General features: G+C 46.4%; 1 protein-coding gene across 2 annotated transcripts in view; it reads left to right on the top strand.

Annotated features, from left to right (window-relative positions):
- TNC (tenascin C) overlaps window positions 1–19,858 on the top strand; it is an 88,950-nt gene that overhangs the window by 65,531 nt on the left and 3,561 nt on the right. For both annotated transcript variants that reach the window (XM_081065940.1, XM_081065941.1), the window contains 9 exons: window positions 4,190–4,312; window positions 5,418–5,561; window positions 7,700–7,819; window positions 9,905–10,048; window positions 10,669–10,799; window positions 13,976–14,108; window positions 15,750–15,901; window positions 16,690–16,786; window positions 17,669–17,830. In XM_081065940.1, coding sequence (XP_080922066.1) covers window positions 4,190–4,312; window positions 5,418–5,561; window positions 7,700–7,819; window positions 9,905–10,048; window positions 10,669–10,799; window positions 13,976–14,108; window positions 15,750–15,901; window positions 16,690–16,786; window positions 17,669–17,830 — 1,206 coding nt within the window. The remainder of the gene's footprint in view (window positions 1–4,189; window positions 4,313–5,417; window positions 5,562–7,699; window positions 7,820–9,904; window positions 10,049–10,668; window positions 10,800–13,975; window positions 14,109–15,749; window positions 15,902–16,689; window positions 16,787–17,668; window positions 17,831–19,858) is intronic.

Raw genomic sequence — 19,858 nt, 5'->3', positions numbered from 1 at the left:
TTTCCATATGAGTTGTTTCAAGGAAAATAAAGAAAGATGGTTAATAGTGTGACTTTATAATAATAATGTGAAGGCCAACATCACTCTGGAGAAGGAAAAGACCTATAACAGGTGGGGTGAATTCCTTCAGAAAACTGAGGGAGATGGAGAAAGATAGCATTAGCTAGAGATGACTGCTTCAAAGAGGAACCGGAGGAAAGAATACAAAATCATGAGGACAGGTAAAAGGGACCTTAGAAATGATGTAGCCCAGCCTCTTCTGTTTGAGCATGAAGAATCTGAGGCCCAGAAAGGTCAAGGATTTGCCTAAGGTCACACAGCCAGATTTGGGGTAGATCCCAAATGCCAACTTATTTTATACTATTAAATACAAGCAGGCTGGACGACAGAGAACCAATGAATATACAGACTTGCCATCTCTGACAGGCATAGATAGAGAATAACACCAGCCGAAACCTTCTCTTTGTCCAGAGAAATATATAGAATATTTGTCCAGGGTATTGTATGATGACCAGTTTCAGGACCTAGTAAGCTCCAAGAAGCCACCTATAGAAATTGTAATCAGTGTTTGTAGATGTGAAGGACACGCCGAGATCTAAGCAGCAATTCAGTCAGAGGAAAAGCCCTGTTTCTAAATGTGGACACCCGATCCCTGGGATGTGGGGCCGTGTCTCCTCCTCCCCGTGGCTGCCCATAAAACAGCTTCAGATCAGAGGCAGAGCCTGATTTTGACCTTAGTTTATAAACACTGTTTTTCGAAGTTTACTTCTGATCACTGATTTTGTTTTGTTGGTCTTATTTTCTAGAGGCCCTGCAGTTCTGAAGCCAAAAGGAGAATGAATAATCATGATTTTTTAAATTTTTTTTTTTAAGAACAAAAGGAAAGGCAGACCCTAGTTTTTAGAAAGCCCTGTCTTTGATTTCTTTCTCTGGGGCCTTGTATTTCACAGCCCAAGAGAACAGTGTGTGTGTGCACACACCTCTGCTCAGGTATTTTGAGAGCGTAGGAGAGACGACTGTTGAGCTCAACAGACGTCTGATTTCCACCGTCACCTCATCAACTTTATAAAGTTTCCCTTTTGCTTTTTCATCTTTTATTCTGTCTTTCCTCCCTCACACTGTTGTAAACCCTTCCCTGTAATGTTCTGTTCCTTTTTTTCCTTATAAAAGCTGCTGCAGGTTCTCCTCTCATTCCCTGAGTACAAGCTGCCAGCCCCCAGTGCCCTGGTGGCAGAGAGAGTGGGTAGAGGCAGAGTACCCTCATGGTTAAGCCTGCAGCCTCTGGGCGATTCCTTGGAGTCTAATCCTGGCTCTACTTTTTACCAGTTTTCTGACCTTGGGCAAATCTCCTTTCTTCTTGGGGCCTCAGTCCCCTCACCTGGCAAATAGAATGTAACTCAAAGGTCAGCCATGAGATTTAAACAAGATCATGAACTCAGAGTGTATAGCAGAGTTCCCTTGCCCACTGTAACAAAATTAGCTATTAATATATTATTATTAATACGATATGATATATAATATGATTTATATGATTTAATATTAATTTTATTTTTAATGGGTCACTTGGTTCAAAATTCAGAAGTTCAGAAAGGATATCGAGTGAGGTCTCTATTCTAGTATGTCCCTTCCACCCGGTTGCTCTCTCTAGAGGCAGCCAGGACTATCACTTTCTTCTGTATGATTCCAGAAATATTCTATACAAGTAGACAAAATTAGACATAAATCTGCATTCTCTTTTTTCACCCCTTTTTTTTTTGGCACAGTGGTTAACATACCCACTCTTCCACACGTTGCTATTGTTGTGTGTGTGTGTTGCTTGCTTATTAATAGATCTCAGAGATCATCGCGTACACCTTATTTAAACCATTCCCCTACTGATGGATACTTGGGTTATGACGTTTTTGTTCTATCTGTTTTTCCCTCTTCCCCGCTGTGGTTTGAGCCACTTCTTCACAATAGCCTTGCCTCCCCTCTTCTTTGGGAGGCCCAAAGTTGCCAGGAGCTTATTTGTCTCTGGGAAGTAAAACGACAACATGCCTCTGTGCACCGTCTGGAAGGTCCCAGAACAGACAGAAAATAGTTCAAAATACCAGCAACAGAGTCAGGTGACTCCGTCACTCTCTTCTGGAGGTTCCCCATGACCATTCCTAGACACACACCCCCGGTACTCACTTCCACCCCCAAGCCCAATGCAGGTAGTCAGTGCCCCTTCTCCCAGCTCCCAGAATGTACCACCTCCCACCCTGCCCCACTTTTCTCAGACTTTCAACTCCTCCACTCGGTTCCAGTTCAGAGGCACTTGAAAACACACACCACAGTGTTGCAATGACATTGTGTCTGGAGGCCTGGGTCAACGGGTCTACAGAGACCCTTGCTTGGGAGTCCTCCCTTCTATGTGAATCAGGCTCTTCACACAGAAGGAGACATGCTAAAATAACAAATAGTCTTCCACACCTAAGTAGGTCTATTCAAAAATGTCCCATGGTAATTCCACATCGACCCTGGAATTCCACCACTGCTGCACCCTTCCTTCAGGTTACACGTACCTATCTTCCTGCTGCCACTCTTTATCAAGCACATTTGTCCAGAGTGCGTGACGGATGAGGCTACTGATTCTCATGGTTTCAGGGCAGAGCCGATAATGTTGCCATTTTGCAGATGAGAAAACTGAGATCTAGAGAGGGAATCTGTGGCCACAAGATCCACCTTCTAAATTGTGCCAGGACCTGCACCAGTGAGGTTTGCAGTCAGTGAAGGTCAGAGGGGACAAAGCTAGCAGCAGGAGGGCAGCAGTGGCTGAGTTCACATACCCTCCTAGGGTGTTTTCTCTCTGCTGACCTCATCTAGACCTTTCCTGGGAGCTACTTCAAAATCCAGTGTGGCCCGTGGAGGAAAGAGTCAGATTGGAAAGAAAGTAAAGAGAAGGTGATCATGTTTACTGAATTCTTACTGCATGCCAAATTCTGTGCTAGGGGCTTTAGGTGCATTATCTCTGGGAATCCTCAAAAACATTCCAGACGGTGGGCACCATTTTACCACCGGACATATAGAGCAACTGAGGCTCACAGAAGTGAAGGGAACTGCCCCAGGTTGCCCAGCCTCTCCATGGTATTTGGACAATCAAAATTTTGCAGGCTCCAGAGCCCCAGTGGTTCTGAAGCTTTCCCAGAAAGGGGCAAACCCCAGGCAGCCACAGAGTCTTGGGGTGGCTACTAGGTTGCAGAAGAAAGCTGTAGGAGGAGAGCAAAAGATAGACATGGAGAGAGGAAAGGAAAACACCCTCCCCAAAGTGCTCTGTGGGTTTCAGAACGTAATGATCAACGTGGGTTGGAGAGGGGAAAAGATGAAGTGAGCTCCCTGGAGCCCTGAAAATTGTTTCCTGAATTCTCTGGTTAAGCATGGTCAGCTAAAGAGGGCAGAAAGCTAAGCCAAAAAACACACAGAAAAAAGCCAAAAGACACTGGGTTTGGGGTGGAGGTATTTATGTAGTACACACTGGCCCCAGGGCACGGCTTTCCCCACAGGTAGGCCCAATGTCCATTGGGCGTTTGCTTTAGTGATGGGCCTGAGGTTGTTCCCTGGCTCTGAACCTCCATCCAGTTCTGGGAATGGGTTTGCCGAGGTCAGTTTCCATGTGAACATTATTTCCAGGATCCTGGGGTTGTACTCAGTTCTATTGCCACTCCTGGGACCAAGAAAGGTCAAACCACAAGAATGTTCATTGGAGAACTGGGCCTCACTTTACCCCTCTGTAAAATGGCTAACCATACCTTCTTCTCGGGGTTTTCTAAATGAGGGTTAATCCTTATAAATTGCAAAGAACTGTACAATTGCCAAGTCTTGGTATCTTTTAATAGAAGGAACTGGCAAGCAAAGATTCGAAAAAATGCTAAAAATCCAGAATTAAACAGAGGGCATATTCTAAGCTGAGAAACCACTCACGTACATTTCCTTAGATGTCAGCTGCAGTGCTAACATTCTCCTTGAATGAAACCACATGGCAAACCTACAGCCCTGGGCTCTGGCCTGAGTGAAAGAATGGTTGTTTCTATCGAGTCACAACTTGACCACAGATCACCACAGTTTTCATCCTAAAGGCTTGGCCCAGATGCTGGGATAAGGAATCCAGAAAGAATTTTGATGAGCAAGATAGTAAACTGTTTCTGCTTTTCTCCTGTTGTTCTTATAGCCATGGGCTCCCCGAAGGAAATCATTTTCTCAGACGTTACTGAAAACTCGGCCACTGTCAACTGGATGGCGCCCACTGCCCAGGTGGACAATTTCCGGATCACCTATGTGCCCATTGCAGGAGGTAGGGGACTTGGAGAGGGGTCAGGGAGGAGGAGCCTGGAGGGTTTGGGTGGCATAGTGAAGAGACCCTGATAATTCCCACCTTCCCAAACATCAGGGCCATCCTTCTATTTGAGACCATCTGGATAGGCTTCATTTGTAAAGTGCTGTGAGATCCTTGGAAGAAACTACCTTGTGAGGGTCATTTTATGAAGCCCTTTTCCAGCCCTGAAATGCTAAGTGTCTATGAGAAATAAATCCCCAATATTGTTTCCACATAATGACAGAAGACAGAAAATACATCGGCCTTTTCTCTGCGCACACTCATCTGAAAAGCTGGTCTTGACCTGGATATATGAGAGGTTTTTGCCCTGGGTCCCAAAATCTATCTCAGTAAAGGATGGGAAGTTGTGACTGAGTAGCATTGGAGGTTCTCGTTTACAGCACGTGGGCTGTAATAGAGACCACAGAGCAAGCACGGTGAAATCTGTCTAAAAATATTCCGTCAGGTAGTGAACTCCCTGTTAGTGGAAGTGTGTACAAGAGAATGATTGATAACCTCTCCAGATGAAGGCTGCAGCATTTCCACGGGGAGTTTGATCATCTGATGTCCAAGCTCCTCACCCAGCCCTGAAATTCTCAGAAATACAAATTTTGGACTTTGTAATAAATACAAGAGTACAAATTTGACTATGACCACCTTCTTAAAGAGTAGAATCTCTGCTAGTAAGGAAGTCTCTACATTCCTAAGCTAATACAATGGGTTGACTATATCAGATATACATTACACAGTGAGCCTTCCATATTCTTTGCAAGAAAAATAAATAAAATGTGCACAACATGCCAGGCCTCTATTGAATGGAAACTTAGTGTTTTTAGCACATTGTGACTTCATGTTTTTCCCTTGCCTGGTTTGGTTTTCTGCCTGGATGGAAAAATACATTATACAAAAAGTAAGACCTCTTCTCTTCTGTCAGAAGAAAGGAGCAGATGAGAAGAAGTCAAGAAAAATGGTATCGGTTAAAGATAGAGTATCATTTCCAAATCCGATAACCCATTCTCGGGGTAAGAGTGAGTACGTTTCCATGAGGTTCACCTCTCCTGATGCTACTTTTACTGTGCTTCAGGTGCACCCTCAGTGGTCAACGTGGACGGAACCAAGACTCAGGTCAGGCTGGTGAAACTCTTACCCGGAGCAGAGTACCTTGTCAGCATCACCGCCACGAAGGGCTTCGAGGAAAGTGAACCTGTCTCAGGAACGTTCACCACAGGTGCTGTTCTCACCTTCAGGGTTCGTGCTCATGGGTCAGCAGCTGGGAAATGTTTCTATCAGCAAATCCTAGTGGGAGTGGATTGCATTGGGAGCACCAGAGGACTCGTTTCTGGCCCATCTCCAGCCTCTTACGGGCTGGGAAACCTTGATTTCATCCTCAACCTCTCTTGGCCCCCGTTTCCTGGGGTGGTGTGGAAGAAAGAACCCAAGTTTGGGAGACATACTGACCAGGGTTGAAATCCCAAGTCTATCACTTTTAGATACCTGAGCAGTCAGTTCATTTCTCTAGGGTCTGGTTTCCTTGTCTGTGAAGTGGGTACAATCTGCTTCCTTTGCTGTAAGAATCACGTGAAACGATATAGGTAAAACATCTGTAAATGTGAATGACTGTACAGGTTAATCCATCTCCTCTCCGTCCCCACCTGGTGCCAGGTGTATCGCAAGGGTCCTTTCAAGCAGGTGCTTCGCACAGACGTGTAATGGTGACAGCTACAAAGTAACCGCGAATGTATTCCAGGCACTCTTACTACATCCACTGCATTCAAACCTTACATTGGCTATTATCATTCCATTTTACAGAGGAAATAACTGAGACCCAGGGAAATTAAATACCTTGGCCAAAGCCCCACAACTAGTAAATGCTGGAAGCAAATTTGAACTGAGGTCAGCTCACTCCAAACTCTGCGTGCTTCTAAAATGAAGGATTATTTTCCTGTTATAACCTGATTTGGACAGCACACTATACGGAGGGGGAAAGAATGAATTGCATTGAAGGAGAATGGAGTGGAAAATTTCTCTTTAGGCAGCCATGTCTCCAAACAATTTATCCTTTGATATGTGAGCAATTATCCAGTCTAATCCATTCAGGGATCCAAAGAATGGGCCTCGTAGGAAATTTTAAAAATATCTTAATAGTTGAAAAGAGTTGATAATATGCGATTAAAACCTCCCATCTGAACCCAGAGTCTGGTCCACCCTGCCGCACAGGCCCTTCTTTTCCCCGTAGAAATCGTTCATTCATGGATTTTCCACAGCAACAGATGGCAAAAGCTGGATGGCTTTTTTTCCTGATGCCTCATTGTTCTTGTCAGTTAAAGGAGATTCTGTACAGGCATGATGTGAAGCAGGGAGGAAATTGGAGCGGATGATGTGGGCTCCCCAAATTGCTCTGCCACCTCCTGACTCTCAGGCCAGTCATTTCATCTCTTAGGGCTCAGGCACCTCATCTGTGAAATGAGCTGATGACAGCTGCCCTCCACCCTCCCAGGGCTGCTGTCCTGGAATAGCTGAGTCGTAAATGCAAACACAAGAGGGAAACAGTCATATTTAGGTTGGTTTCTAAGACAGGGCTGTTGGGTAATAGCAGTGGTCAGTTAAATGGGCCAAGGCCCTGAAAATCGCCATCCTTTCTCTGCACAAGTCATTTGCAAATCATATCTAAGACTCCAAATCACATTAATAGTCATATAAATAACCGCAATTATCGAGCACTGCCTCTAGCACATTTCACACACATCGTCTTGTTCATCTTTAAAGCAGCCACTCTATGACAACTGAAGAAGGTGTGGTTTGGAAAAGGGAAGTGACACAGAGCACACAGACCCTAGACAGAGAAGCCGAGGTAGAACCCGGGCCACTGGCCTCTGGAGTCTGGGTCCCTATTATCTATAAGCCGCCTAAGCAGAGCTCTCACTCAAAGCTCAGAAAAGTCTCAGCCAGCCTTTACTCTGTATGTTTCGTCTGCTTTCGTAAGTTCTTTCCCTTGGGAAAGTGACATGAGCTATAATGATAATCCTTGCCATGTGTTCAGCCCTTTCCATTTTATACAGCATTTTTCTACCTATAATATCAGATGAAAAATCAAAATAACACTGAGGATAAAGCCAGACCGAATTACTATCCCCATTTCACAGATGGGGAAATAGAGACCCAAGGAATCCCAGCCAGCCATTGAAGAAGTCATTACTCAAACTCAGGTCCTCTGTCTCCAAGGTCAGGAGTCTAAACCTTCCATGCAGCAGATGCTGTGTTCCAAACCAGGAGCCCAGGAGCAGTGTACACAGCAGAAGAGCTGTGGGCTGAAGTCCTACCCCATGACTGCCTACCTCTCCAACACGTTACCATCTTTCTTTGCAGCTCTGGACAGCCCATCTGGCCTGGTGACAGCCAACATCACCGACTCAGAGGCCTTGGCCATGTGGCAGCCGGCCATCGCCCCCGTGGACAGCTATGTCATCTCCTACACAGGAGAGAGAGGTAAGGTTGTGTTCAAAACCCTTGCCACTCTGAGGACTGTCTGCTCTGCTGGAAATCCTCCCCGTTCTCCCTTCTCCGGGCCACATTTGGTGCAGGGTGACAGTAAATGCACAGCAGGGCTAGAAAGGTCGGCAACATCCTTGTTTCCCGATTGCCACTCATGGGCTGGAGCTGGGGCTGGGTGGCCATGGTGTGGAGGGATCAGGTCAGGGGGTGGCAAGGAGGCCCTGCCCATATTCCTGTGCTTGTTGTCCAGTGAAAGAGCATCGATCTTGTGGTTACGGCAAGGGAGTCCAGTCAGCCATTTAAAGAAAAGCACAGGGAGCAAACCCAGCCTGTACCTGTTTCTGCTGCCTCTTTCTCCTCTCCTGCTAGTGTATATGCCTGTCAGCATGAGCCTCCCTCTCTGGGAAGCCCCCGCACCTCTCACAGAGAAGGGGTCCACAAGCTGGAATCTTCAAACAAGCTACTGCAGGGTGCTCTGGGGAGCCTGCGCTTCCGAGAGGCCACAGAGGAGGCCAGTTGTAGCAAATGTGGCTGAGAAATTGGAAGTTATTTTTCCTTGTCTTTGCAACCATTCTTTTCCAATTGTACTCATTTGTCAGATTAAACACTTGTTGGAGGCACCAGCAAACCACAGCCACCAGAACATTAAAACCAAATACAAATACGAGATGGGCGAAAGAGCGATTCCTTTCCAGTGAATGAATCCATACTTTTGTAATGAGCTACTCTAGAAAAAAAAATGTTACTGTTTTACTGTCTAAGCATATGTAAGTTTTATATTTTATGGTTTAGGATTGCTTTACTTTCAGCGACAATATGAGAGAATCATCATCAGCGTCTGAGGTCTCTGAACATTGTTTTAGTTTTTATTAGTTTCAGGTGTGCAAAACAATGGACTAGTTAGACATTTACACCCCTCACAGTGATAACCCCCTCCCCCAATCTACTACCCCTCTGACATCGCATACAGCTGTTACATTTCCACTGTCTCTATTTCTTATGCTGTACACATATGTATTAAATTATAGTTGGCATTCATTATTATTCAGCTTCAGCTTCAGGTGTACAGTGCAGTGATCTGGCATCTAGACCATCCCTGAAGTGGTCTCTCTAATAAGACAGTGTCCATCGGTGAACATCTTAACTCAGCTACAGCAACCACCTAAGGCACAGAGCAAGGAAGGGGTGGGGGAGAGATTTGGGGGGTTATTCTTTTTAGTCTTCTATTCGTAAATACTCATATTCTCAATGTGCAAACTCTTCCGAGCCCTGGAGAATGGTGCTGTCTCACCTAAAATAAATCAGATTATAGTTCGTAGGAATCATGGAAATTGTGGATGCAGGCTAGGAAAGGGCCTGGTCCAGAAGTGGGAGGGGGCTTCATGGATGATGAGGTAGGGTGAGCAACTCATCTCCATTTGCCCAGGACTTTCTCAGTTTTAGCACTAAAAGTCCCACACCCTGGGAAGCCCCTTAGTCCCTGGCAAGCCAGGATGGTTGGTCACCTGTGATTAGGAAATAAACATATGCACCGGGGTACTGGTCTTTTGTTTCCACCATTAGACCTTACCCACCATAAGCCTCTGAGTGGGTCTCAGAGGCAGTTACCAGGCTCTGGTACGTCTGCCTCTTAATTTGTATGGTCCCCCAGCCTACGGATTTGGCAGATTGTAAAATGACATGTACTTGTATGTAAGTGAAAAGAAGGGGGAGAACAAAAAATGGACAAATTAAATGTGGGTAGCCCGAGGCTTGGAGATGTTACCTGCAACTCTCCTGCTCCTCAGCTGCAAAGCTGTCGCAGCCTGCACCTTGTGGAAAAGTCTCCTGACCCCCAGCTCCCCTGCCTTCTGATTTGGTGCCTGGAAAACTCCATCCTCTCTATGACAAATCTTTTGTAAAGGAGGTGAGTGCTCAAGAGAGAGAAACGGGCGTGAGTCATTTCAGAAATCAAACTTGCTTTTCTGCAGGGTCACTGACAGTTTCTGGTTAGAAGGAGGTGTGTGCACTGTTAGCTAAATCCACTGGTAGCTCAGATCGGCAGAGGTAACTGCTTCGGTGTGTGTCTTTCGTGTTTAGTGCCAGAAATTACAAGGACAGTGTCCGGGAACACGGTCGAGTACGTGCTGACGGACCTCAAGCCTGCCACGGAATACATGCTGAGGATCTTTGCAGAGAAAGGGCCCCAGAAGAGCTCAACCATCAGTACCAAGTTCACAACAGGTACAGACGCCCACCCACAGCCTCCATCTTAAGGAGTCACCCTCTCCGACTCTTCTCTCTTAAGTCAGATCCTTGCAATGTGATGACATCAGCCTCAGCTGAATTCACCAGTACCCACTCAATCAGGACCTTAAGAAACACGCCATTTCCTTTTGAACTGAAATGCCCTCATTCTCCCTACAGGCTAGAAAACAATTTTAAGAGGAGGGCTTTTTAAGTGGAAAACCAGTCCCCACTGGCCCTGAACCCAGTATTTAATGATCCATGTACTAGGCGGGGAAATATTTTTAAGAGGAAGATTTCTCAGGCCAATTTTCCTGGATGTTCACTGGGTTCTGATATGTGGAGACCTTTCTCTAAACTGCAGCAAGCAGGGAAATGGAGGAAGCATCCTCCCTCTAAGGGTGAGCGCTGATATCAGCACCCATCTGTCCCCTCGTTTAGGAAGAACGGGCATCGGTAATTACGTTCGCAGTTGTGTCTTTCTCTCCAAATCCAACCAAGGCCAGTCAAGCCCATTTGGGGCTCGGGGAAACATGGCCTTTAGGATAAGATGGACCACAGAGAATGTGTCTTACACTTGCTGACTTATTTGATGTGAAATGTCTTATCTTCTCTAGACCTCGATTCTCCTAGAGACTTGACTGCTAGTGAGGTTCAGTCGGAAACTGCCCTCCTCAACTGGCGACCACCCCAGGCATCTGTCACCGGTTACCTGTTGGTGTATGAATCCGTGGATGGTACAGTCAAGGTATCTTTTCAACTCCCCTCTGCTAGTTGACACATTTACAGGATGCTCAAAGTAGGGAAGAATTATCTGGGTGTGTTTCTCTACCCCAGTGCAACTGGGAAGCTGAAAAAGAAAAAGTAACAGGGACTTCATGCCTTGCCAGACCTGAATCAGATGATCCAGCCTCTTGTTTTAACCAGACTCTACTTTTGATAGCCAGCCAAGGTCAAGGAGCACCGTTCACAAGGTCTGAGGACATGCTACGAGCTATTTTCTTGGTCCTTTAATGTTTTATTGAGCAAAAATCCAAAGGCTTCTTCTGCATTCGTGCCGTATATATTATCTCCAAGATGGCATCATTCCATCACATATTCAAGTATATATTACCACATTCTTGTGATATCAACTGTCAATATTGTTTATAGAAATTGTTAATACTATTTATGTTCTCTACCCATGAACTTTTTACTTTGTAATTCGATGTAATTTTAGATCTTCACACAAGTGAGAGATTTTCTAAACTTGTTATTGAATTTTTTATTTCAGTCATCATACTTTCTATTTCAAAGATCTTTCACTTATTTTTTGCACATTCCTCTGTTTCTAGCATATTGTTTGTGTTTCGTGCACCATCTTCTCTTTATGAGAACGCATGTTATTGTTATTTTATTCTACCGCCTGCATAGTGTTTCTTCTAAGTTATTTATTTTTGTCACTGCTGATGGTTTGGTTTGGGTTAGGTCTCCATCTTTCACGTTGGAGACTTCTGCTCAATGTCTGTTGGTCCTTTTGTGCTGCAGCCAAGAATGAAACAGCTGGTTGGGAGTTCCAATCTCATAGACAGGGCTTGTCAACCATGGGGCTCGCTGGAGAGTGACTGGGCAGGCACCCAGCAATTTTTATGGGAGACTCCCAAATATCAATACCATTAACCTTTTCTCTTGAGCTAATCAGTCTCCCCAGAAGATCCCCCAGCTCCTTCAAACCAGGCTACCAGGAGTCTACCTGGAGAAGGAGCCTGGACTCCCACTGGGTACAAACCTTCAGTTCTGTTTCCAGGATAGCACCCGGGCCTCCCCTACAGCTGGGCCTGATGGGTTTGACTCCAGAGTCTCTTCTCTGGTTCAGCCTTTCTAGAGAGCAAACTCCATCCTTCTATCTGGACTAGGAAGAACTGTGAAGGGATGGGGAGAGCTGGGGATCTGTTTCTTATACAAAGATTTTAAACAAATTATCTTCAGCCTTGCCCCCATGCTGACCGTTGAAGGCATCTTTGCTTTCGTGTACATTCCATTCCTGAACTTGCTGGTTCTGGGGCACTCATCAGCCAGCCTCTGACTGGCTCTGCCCACTTACTTAGTTAGCTCCCAGCTTTCTCCGTTCCGCCACAAACGTTCCATCTATCAAGATTCTGTTGACATCGCATGTGTGTTCCTTTCTCCTCTGCCGTTTCCCTGGTATCTGTGGGTTCCTGCTCTGTGTCCCTTTGCTCTTGTGTTAGTGGGCATCAGAAGCAAGTAGAGATGAACTGGCATGGGCAGTGTGCCATGTGTAATGAGAAGTAGACGCACATTTCTAGTTATTATCACAGCCCTTCCTGGAGTTTCTATAACAACAAACTAACTCACTGTGAACAGAGGCAAGTCCCGTGCCTTCTCTGGGTGTCAGTGTTCACACCGATAGAATGAGTGCATTGGTCTCACCAAACTCGAAACTTCCTTCCTGGTCAGGCATTCCAGGATCTAGTGTTTACCTGAAGTCATGAGTCTCCTTTCAGTGTATTCCAATTGCTTAGAAAACAGCTTTGCACAGCAGCCCGGAGAGCTGATAGGTAATGGAATCCCCAAGTAATTTAAGGAGCTCAGCTTTATACCTGATCCTTCCCCAAGGACCAGACCTGTGGGCCACACAAAGGTCACTGGGTCAGTGGTATCAAATGAGCACTCACCCTGATTTACTTTGCTGCATGTCCAATCCCCAGCGTTAAGTGTTTCACTCAAGAAAATGAGCATGGTGTAGGAGGAAGGAGTCATGGACAGGATGTTGGGAGACAGGATGCAGGACCATCCTCTTCCAGCAACAAATTATGAACTGAGAGCAAGTCTCATAGCTCCTCTGAAACTCAAGTGCCCCCACTGGAAAAATCAAGACAATTTCACCTGCCCAGGTGGGAGGATGGGAGAGAACCTTCCAGGGGCCCCCACACTGACTCATTACTGCCTAAATCCAGCGGGCTGTATTTGCAGGTTGCAAAGAGCACTATTGTGTTTTGTTAGCTAGGAATGTAGGTTGAATTCCAATCCTAGCCACCAAGGTCACTTGCTAGAAGGTGATTTCACAGGCATTGGAAGCTGGAAAGGGGATTTGAAAAGAAAGAGGATTTCCTACACATTGAAACTGATCACCGCCTCTGGACGGCAGTGCAGAGACATGTCACAAACTATAAGCATAGCTAGAATAGGTTTCACAACAGCTGCACACATCTGCCTGTCCTGGATATCTCTGTTCTAGAAAAGAGACATGCTGGGTCAGCTCAAGCCTTCATTATGCCAGGCCCACCGAGCATTGTAATCATCTGACTCAAGAGATCCCCAAACTGACTACACCAGAATCAACTGGGGAGCTTCTTAAATATGCACCTGGCCAGGCCCCCCTTCCGACTTTTATGATTCAGTCAGTCTGGGATGGAGCCTAGGCATTGCATTATTTTAAAGCTTCCCAGGGGCCTGTGAAAAAGAGCCATACTTAGGGACCACTGATACAACTGTGTCAAAATCTAAACCTTTTGCCCTTTGTGTAATTCATCTTGCTACCAGATTAAATTGAGTTCGTGTCATTCACTTGCTCAAAAAAGCTTTCAGGAATCTCCGTTCCTTATAATAATAAACTTTAAATGCCATAGCTTGGCATGTAAGGCCGTTTGTAATCTGGTCCTTGCCCACATCTTCTACCACCGAAAACCAAGTATGGTTGAGGTACATCATTGCCTCAACAGCCCCTTGTGGCCTCAGGACCTTTGCTCATGCTGCATTCTCCCAATCTCTGACATTCCAGCAGTGAGCCTGGCACAGAGTGAGACTCAGTGGATTCTCGTTGAATGAATAAATGAATGGGTGGGTGAATGAATGAATGGATGCATCATCTGTATTCTGAGGAGTTACGTGACCAAAATATCCTATTCTTTCTTCTGCCCTTAGGAGGTTATTGTAGGTCCAGACACCACCTCCTACATCCTGACAGAGCTGAGCCCATCCACTCACTACACGGCCAAGATCCAGGCATTGAATGGGCCCCTGAGGAGCAAGCTGGTCCAGACCATCTTCACCACAAGTAAGGAGCTCAGGGAGCAGCTGAGCTTTAGGGCAAACTTCGTGAGCTGAGCCAACCCTCCACTTCTCCTCAGACTTCTACATTAAATTTTTCCATCAAATCTCTGAAAGGAATCAATTCCCTGCCACTACCTGAAAGTCTGAGGAATGTGGGTGGAGGAGATAACAGGGCTCGTGGTGAAAGGGAACGAGGGTCAGTAGTGAGAAGATCTGGATTCAATCCCCATCTACACCAATTGCTCTGTGTGACTCAGGAAAGTCATTGCTATTCTACAAGCCTCAGTTTCTTTATCTAGACAGTGGGATTAGTAGTCATCCCTTCATCACAAGCACCTTGTGAGGTTCCTTGTATTGTATTTGAACTCCTAACCCACTGTGTGGTCGGAGCTCATTATAAGCTCAGGGTCCCTTTCTTTCTCCTTTAGCATGTCAGCATTTACAAAGCCTGTCTACATTCAAAATCACAAGCAGTCCTCCCTCCAAGCATGGCAGGGATTATCATGCCCAGTGTTTTGGTGGAGAAACGGACACTCCCAGGGACTCGATGAGCTGCTCAGGGCTACACCCTGACGTAGAGCAGATTTGGGCTCAGGCGTTCCAGGACCAGGGAACCATCCCCACACCCTACCACGGGGTGTCTTTTGCAGATGGCAAATGTGCACGGTGTTCCATTGGTGATTAAGGGGAAGCATTCATTCCTGAGGAAGGGAGTCAGCCTTTGGAGAAGCTGAACCTGGGACACACAGATTAACCCCAGAGCTGTCCCCTGCCCTTCTCACTTCACTGTGGTCAATCTGCACACACCTGCCCAGGGAGCTGCAGAGGCAAACCTAATTCTTTGCCAGAACTTACCACCAGGTGCTGGATGCAGAAAACAATGAGTGTGCCCTAGAGATGCTCTCAGACTAGAGCCAGGAGATAAAGAAGAGAACAGCCAATGATGCAGCGTCAGGTGAAGATAAAATATGTGAGGAGGTCAGATCAGAAAACAGAACTGCTGTGGCCATCATTTCTTGGTCCCACCTGCTAAGCCCAGCCCCAAGATTGTCCATTTCCATCAATGTTTCAATCGTTTGCATTATTGCATTTGGAAATTGCCCGGGCATTCTTGTTTTCTCCCTCTAAGATCCCAGGGCAGGCAGTTAAATGCCTTCTCTAATGTCCCAAGAAAAGAAAGCGGCAAGGTCAGGACTAGAACCCTTGTCTTTGGCTTCAGAATGCTCAGAATACACTGAGAAGCTTTGGCCTAATAGAGTACCCGGATCTACAGTACGGCGCCCACTGGGCGCTAGAGCCCCAACCACCCTGACCAGTACCTGGGCGTTCATCAGGTGCTGTGTGGCTGCTCCAGGCAGATCAAGGCCAACCTGGCACATGCCCCTCACAGGGGCTGAGCTCTCCCCCCACTGACATCGTTGGTGACTTCCATCAATAAAAGGGACTGAGACGGCTGGGTCCTTTATATTCATAACCTCTAAGCCTCATTGCACCCCCACAAAATAGGTTTTGTCCCCTCTTGCACATGAGGAAACAGGGCCTCAGAGAAGGTGAGTCATCTAGCCAACAAACAGTGAGCTGTAATGTCCAAGCTCCTCTCCCAGTCCTCCTGCTCTGACCGTCATTCTTCCTCTTTATCCTGCAGTTGGACTCCTGTACCCATTCCCCAGGGACTGCTCCCAAGCAATGTTGAATGGGGACACGACCTCTGGCCTCTACACCATTTATCTGAACGGCGATAAGGCCCAGGCTCTGGAAGTATTCTGTGACATGACCTCAGACGGGGGTGGATGGATCGTGAGTATCACCGAAAGGATCGCAGAGCTCCCAGGCATGGGGGATGAGAGCCAAGGGCACAGCGGGGAAGGGGAGGGGTGAAGGTGGTCCCCGAGCCCTCTGACCCCAAGGTGCATGAGGTTTTGCAAGATAGTGCTTGTCACGTGGAGAATTCAGGGATTCTCTCTGAAACAAAAGAATGGGAAAGAAGCTGGGGATATAAAGCCAAGAGAAAATAATTTTCTTGTAATTTATCTCATCTGATCCTCAGTTCTGTGATACATAGAAATGACAGTGGTCATGGAACTCATTATGCATATTAATTAGCATGTGCTATCTACTAGGCCCTGTGATAAGTGTTTTATATGAATTATTTCAACCTCATGACCGTATGAGTTGGGTAGCATTTTTTCTAATTACTAAACTTTATTTTGTAGAGCAGTGTTAGGTTCACAACCAAATTGAGCCTAAAGTCCAGTGAGGGCCCACACACCCCCATGGCACATGCATAGCCCCTCTCCCACTTTCAACACCCTGCACCACTGTGGTGCGTGTGTAACAAGTGGCGAACCTACACTGACACAACATTGTGACCCAGAGCTGGGTGGTATTTTCAGTCCCTCTTCTTCAGGTGAAAACACCAAGGCTCAGAGAAGGGAGGTGACCTGCCCAGAGTTAATGGCAATTAGTGACGGACAGAGCTGGGGACTGGTGCTTTTCCCATAGTCCAATGTTCTTCCTCTCAAAAAGATGCCTTCTCTTTCTCTCAATAGCTTAAGTGCACCCAGATTCATTGGTTATGTTTATAGGTGTTCCTGAGACGCAAAAATGGACGTGAGGATTTCTATCGAAACTGGAAAGCCTATGCTGCTGGGTTTGGGGACCGCAGAGAGGAATTCTGGCTTGGTAATGCAGCCCTGCATGTTTGTGTCCCAAATGCCCATTTCTGCCCTCCTTGTCATTTGTCCTAACCCACAGCAACCTATGGGAGAGAAATGGATTACGAGGAAACCATAGCTCCAGTAGTAGATGCAGAATATCAAATTTTCAATGAAACCGACTTTAAATTTTCTGGGTCATTAAAAATAAAATTCAGATCAAGGGAGAGAGCCAACAGTCAGGCCTGAAGATTAAGCCTACCCATAAGTCACTCACTGCACCATTTATAGAATCGTCCTCACTGATCCCTAACTGCTTCTGTCCTGGGCTCCTGGGCTGAGATGGGTTCTTTAGAGAGCCGTAACCTCAAAGCACGCCTGCAAGGTACAGAATTCCCATCTTGCACAGGGGAAATCAGAGCCTCAGAGAGGAATCTAGCCAATACTGTAAGCCACTGAGATGCATTTTGAAATCTCCCAAGCCAACCCTACGATGCCATCACCCATCCATCCACACAATTCACACTTTTTGACAACCTACCTGCCCAGGTCACTGTTCTACACAACCAGTGCCTGGGCTGGAGAAGGTCTACCCCGTTATCATCTGTTATGTTTTACTCGTAAGGAGCTTTAGCGTTTACAAGGTGCTTCCCCCACCTTATCTCCTTTCATCGTCACAGCCCACAGAAGCTTGGCAGGGCAAACCTGTCGATCGGATTTTACCTGCAGCTCAGCAGCATAGTCTATCTGTCCTGCTGTTGCACCAGCAAGGAGCAGACCAAGCTGCAAGCCTGGGCCTGTGTGACACGACCCTCCTTAGAACACACTGGCCACGCTCCTGCAGGCTGGGGTAGAAATCACGGCCGCAGACTCTTGTGCTTCTGCGTCAATCGTTGCCTGTCATCCACAGGGCTGGACAACCTGAACAAAATCACATCCCAAGGGCAGTACGAGCTCCGCGTGGACCTGCGGGACCATGGGAAGACGGCATATGCCGTCTACGACAGGTTCAGCGTGGGAGACGCCAAGACTCGCTATAAGCTGAAGGTGGAGGGGTACAGCGGGACGGCAGGTACGAGACTGCACACTTAGGGCCTGCAAAACCACAATCCCTTCTTGTGTGTTCAGCTAATTCCTCCATTCATCCATTTGTTAGATCAACAATGATTTGAATCCCTACTGTGTGCTAATCCCAGAGCACTACAATTGAGCAGAGTCGGGTAGATACTTTGGTCACCAAAACACAGACTAGGGTGGGAATCAGGACAATCAGGATCGCTTTGTAGCTGCCATCACTTAAAAAGTATGTCTTCTTATCCATAGTTAGATATCAGTTTTAGACAGATAGAAAAACAGTCTTTCGGGGGCCTTAATATTCCTCCAACACAGTGTTTCTCAATTTAGTGCGTACATGCGACCCCCAGGGGATCCTGGGATGGGCAGGTGCTGACAACCAGGAGGCAGCATTTCTTCCAAGCTCCCTGGTGATGCTACTGTTGGTGGTGTTGCTGGTCTGTGCACCGCACTTTGAGTAGCAAACCGTCTACTCCCTCACCTGACTGCTTGAATCTCTTCTCACACATCCCTACCACGTGGTCCCCCAGCCTCAGCCCGCATACCCCCAAGGCCAGAAGCTCATTGCCCCTCCAGCAGCCCTTCCGTTCCTTGTCTAGTACATAACCTAGTTCAGGTCTTGAAGATGTCTTTGACTTTATCTGAATTTCCGGCTCCACATTGATGGAGAAACAAATAAGGAAACTACATGCATCCTGGCCTGCTTGGTAGTATTCTCTCTTGCAGATATTTCCCAGGTATTACTCCCATTTAACTCTCAGAAAAACCATTCCAGGAAGATATTCCTGCTCTATGGAGGAAGAAACCAAAGCTTAGAAAGAGTTGGCGATATGGCCAAGGTGAAACAGCTTGTAGAAGGTGGGCCCCGGATACAGCCTGGCCATAGACAGGTGTTCTTGGTAACAAGAGGGGATCAGGTCTGAGAGTATGACCACCCTATGCCACCCATGCCCACTTTGGGTGGCATTCACGTATGAAAACAGAAGACAGAGATGCCATGGGACATTTCCAACCTCTCTGAGCCAAGATAGAAAACCTCCATAAGGGAAGAAAAGTCTCTACTTCCCCCAAAGCCAGGCTCAGTCAAAGGAGAGACCCAGCTCATTAGAGATCAGGCTGGTGGTAATGAAGAGAGAGACCCAGGGTTGAAAATTGTTTTCATTCTTGCATTGCTCAAAGAATTCTTACATTTTATTACCTGGCAAAGGGATCTCTTTGGTTGAGATGGCTTCAGGCAAGAAGGATATAGTTACATGGCAAACAAAGACACTGAGTGAACGTCAGGAATGAATGAGTCTCCTATTTCTAAGGACAGGCTATGAGGTGTCCCTTCACTAAGGTAACCTTTCAGGAGAGCCTCTTGCTCATCAGTGTCCCAACCTGCCATGCTCACGCTCTTGGCAGTTTCATCAGTTAAAAAGGCACCTGATTCCCTCTGACAACTTGCTCCAGATATCAGGGGAGATTAGGTAGGCACCTTGACATTTTTGTGCATAGCGTTGGCCAGGCTGGGAGTGAGGGGCACAGAGAGAAAGGGCACTTAAATGTGCCTAAAAGTCAATGTGTTAAATTAGAAACTAGATTCCGAAATAGCCCTATCTATCAACAGGCTTCTTGTCTGAGAATCAGGGAACACTGGTCCCATACACGCTTTGAAAAATAACACAGGCTATTAGGTGACATCTAACAGCTGAAGGGTTTGACTATAAATATGGCTCTAAATATTTGTATTTTGGGGAGTACACATTCTTACCTGCAAATTTCTCATCTTACTCTCTGAGCTCCTTTATGGAAATGGAATGCAAAAAAAATCATAAAAATAACAATAATCACAACTATGCACAACACTCTACCTGTTTAGCATACACCTTCCTGTCTGTTGTCTAACAGCACTCAGAGGGGGACAGAACCAACGTTCCTGTTCCATTTTATAGATGAAAAAACTGAGGTCCAGCAAGAGGCTTGACTTGGCCGAGGTCACAGCTAGGGAATGAAAGAGATGGGATTTGAAGCGGGACCCTCCAAA

Source organism: Rhinolophus hipposideros, assembly GCF_964194185.1.
Source record: "Rhinolophus hipposideros genome assembly, chromosome: 11".
In the NCBI taxonomy this organism is placed as follows: Eukaryota; Metazoa; Chordata; class Mammalia; order Chiroptera; family Rhinolophidae; genus Rhinolophus; species Rhinolophus hipposideros.
Note: the sequence above shows the minus strand (reverse complement) of the source record. Positions and strands in the feature narration are given on the sequence as shown.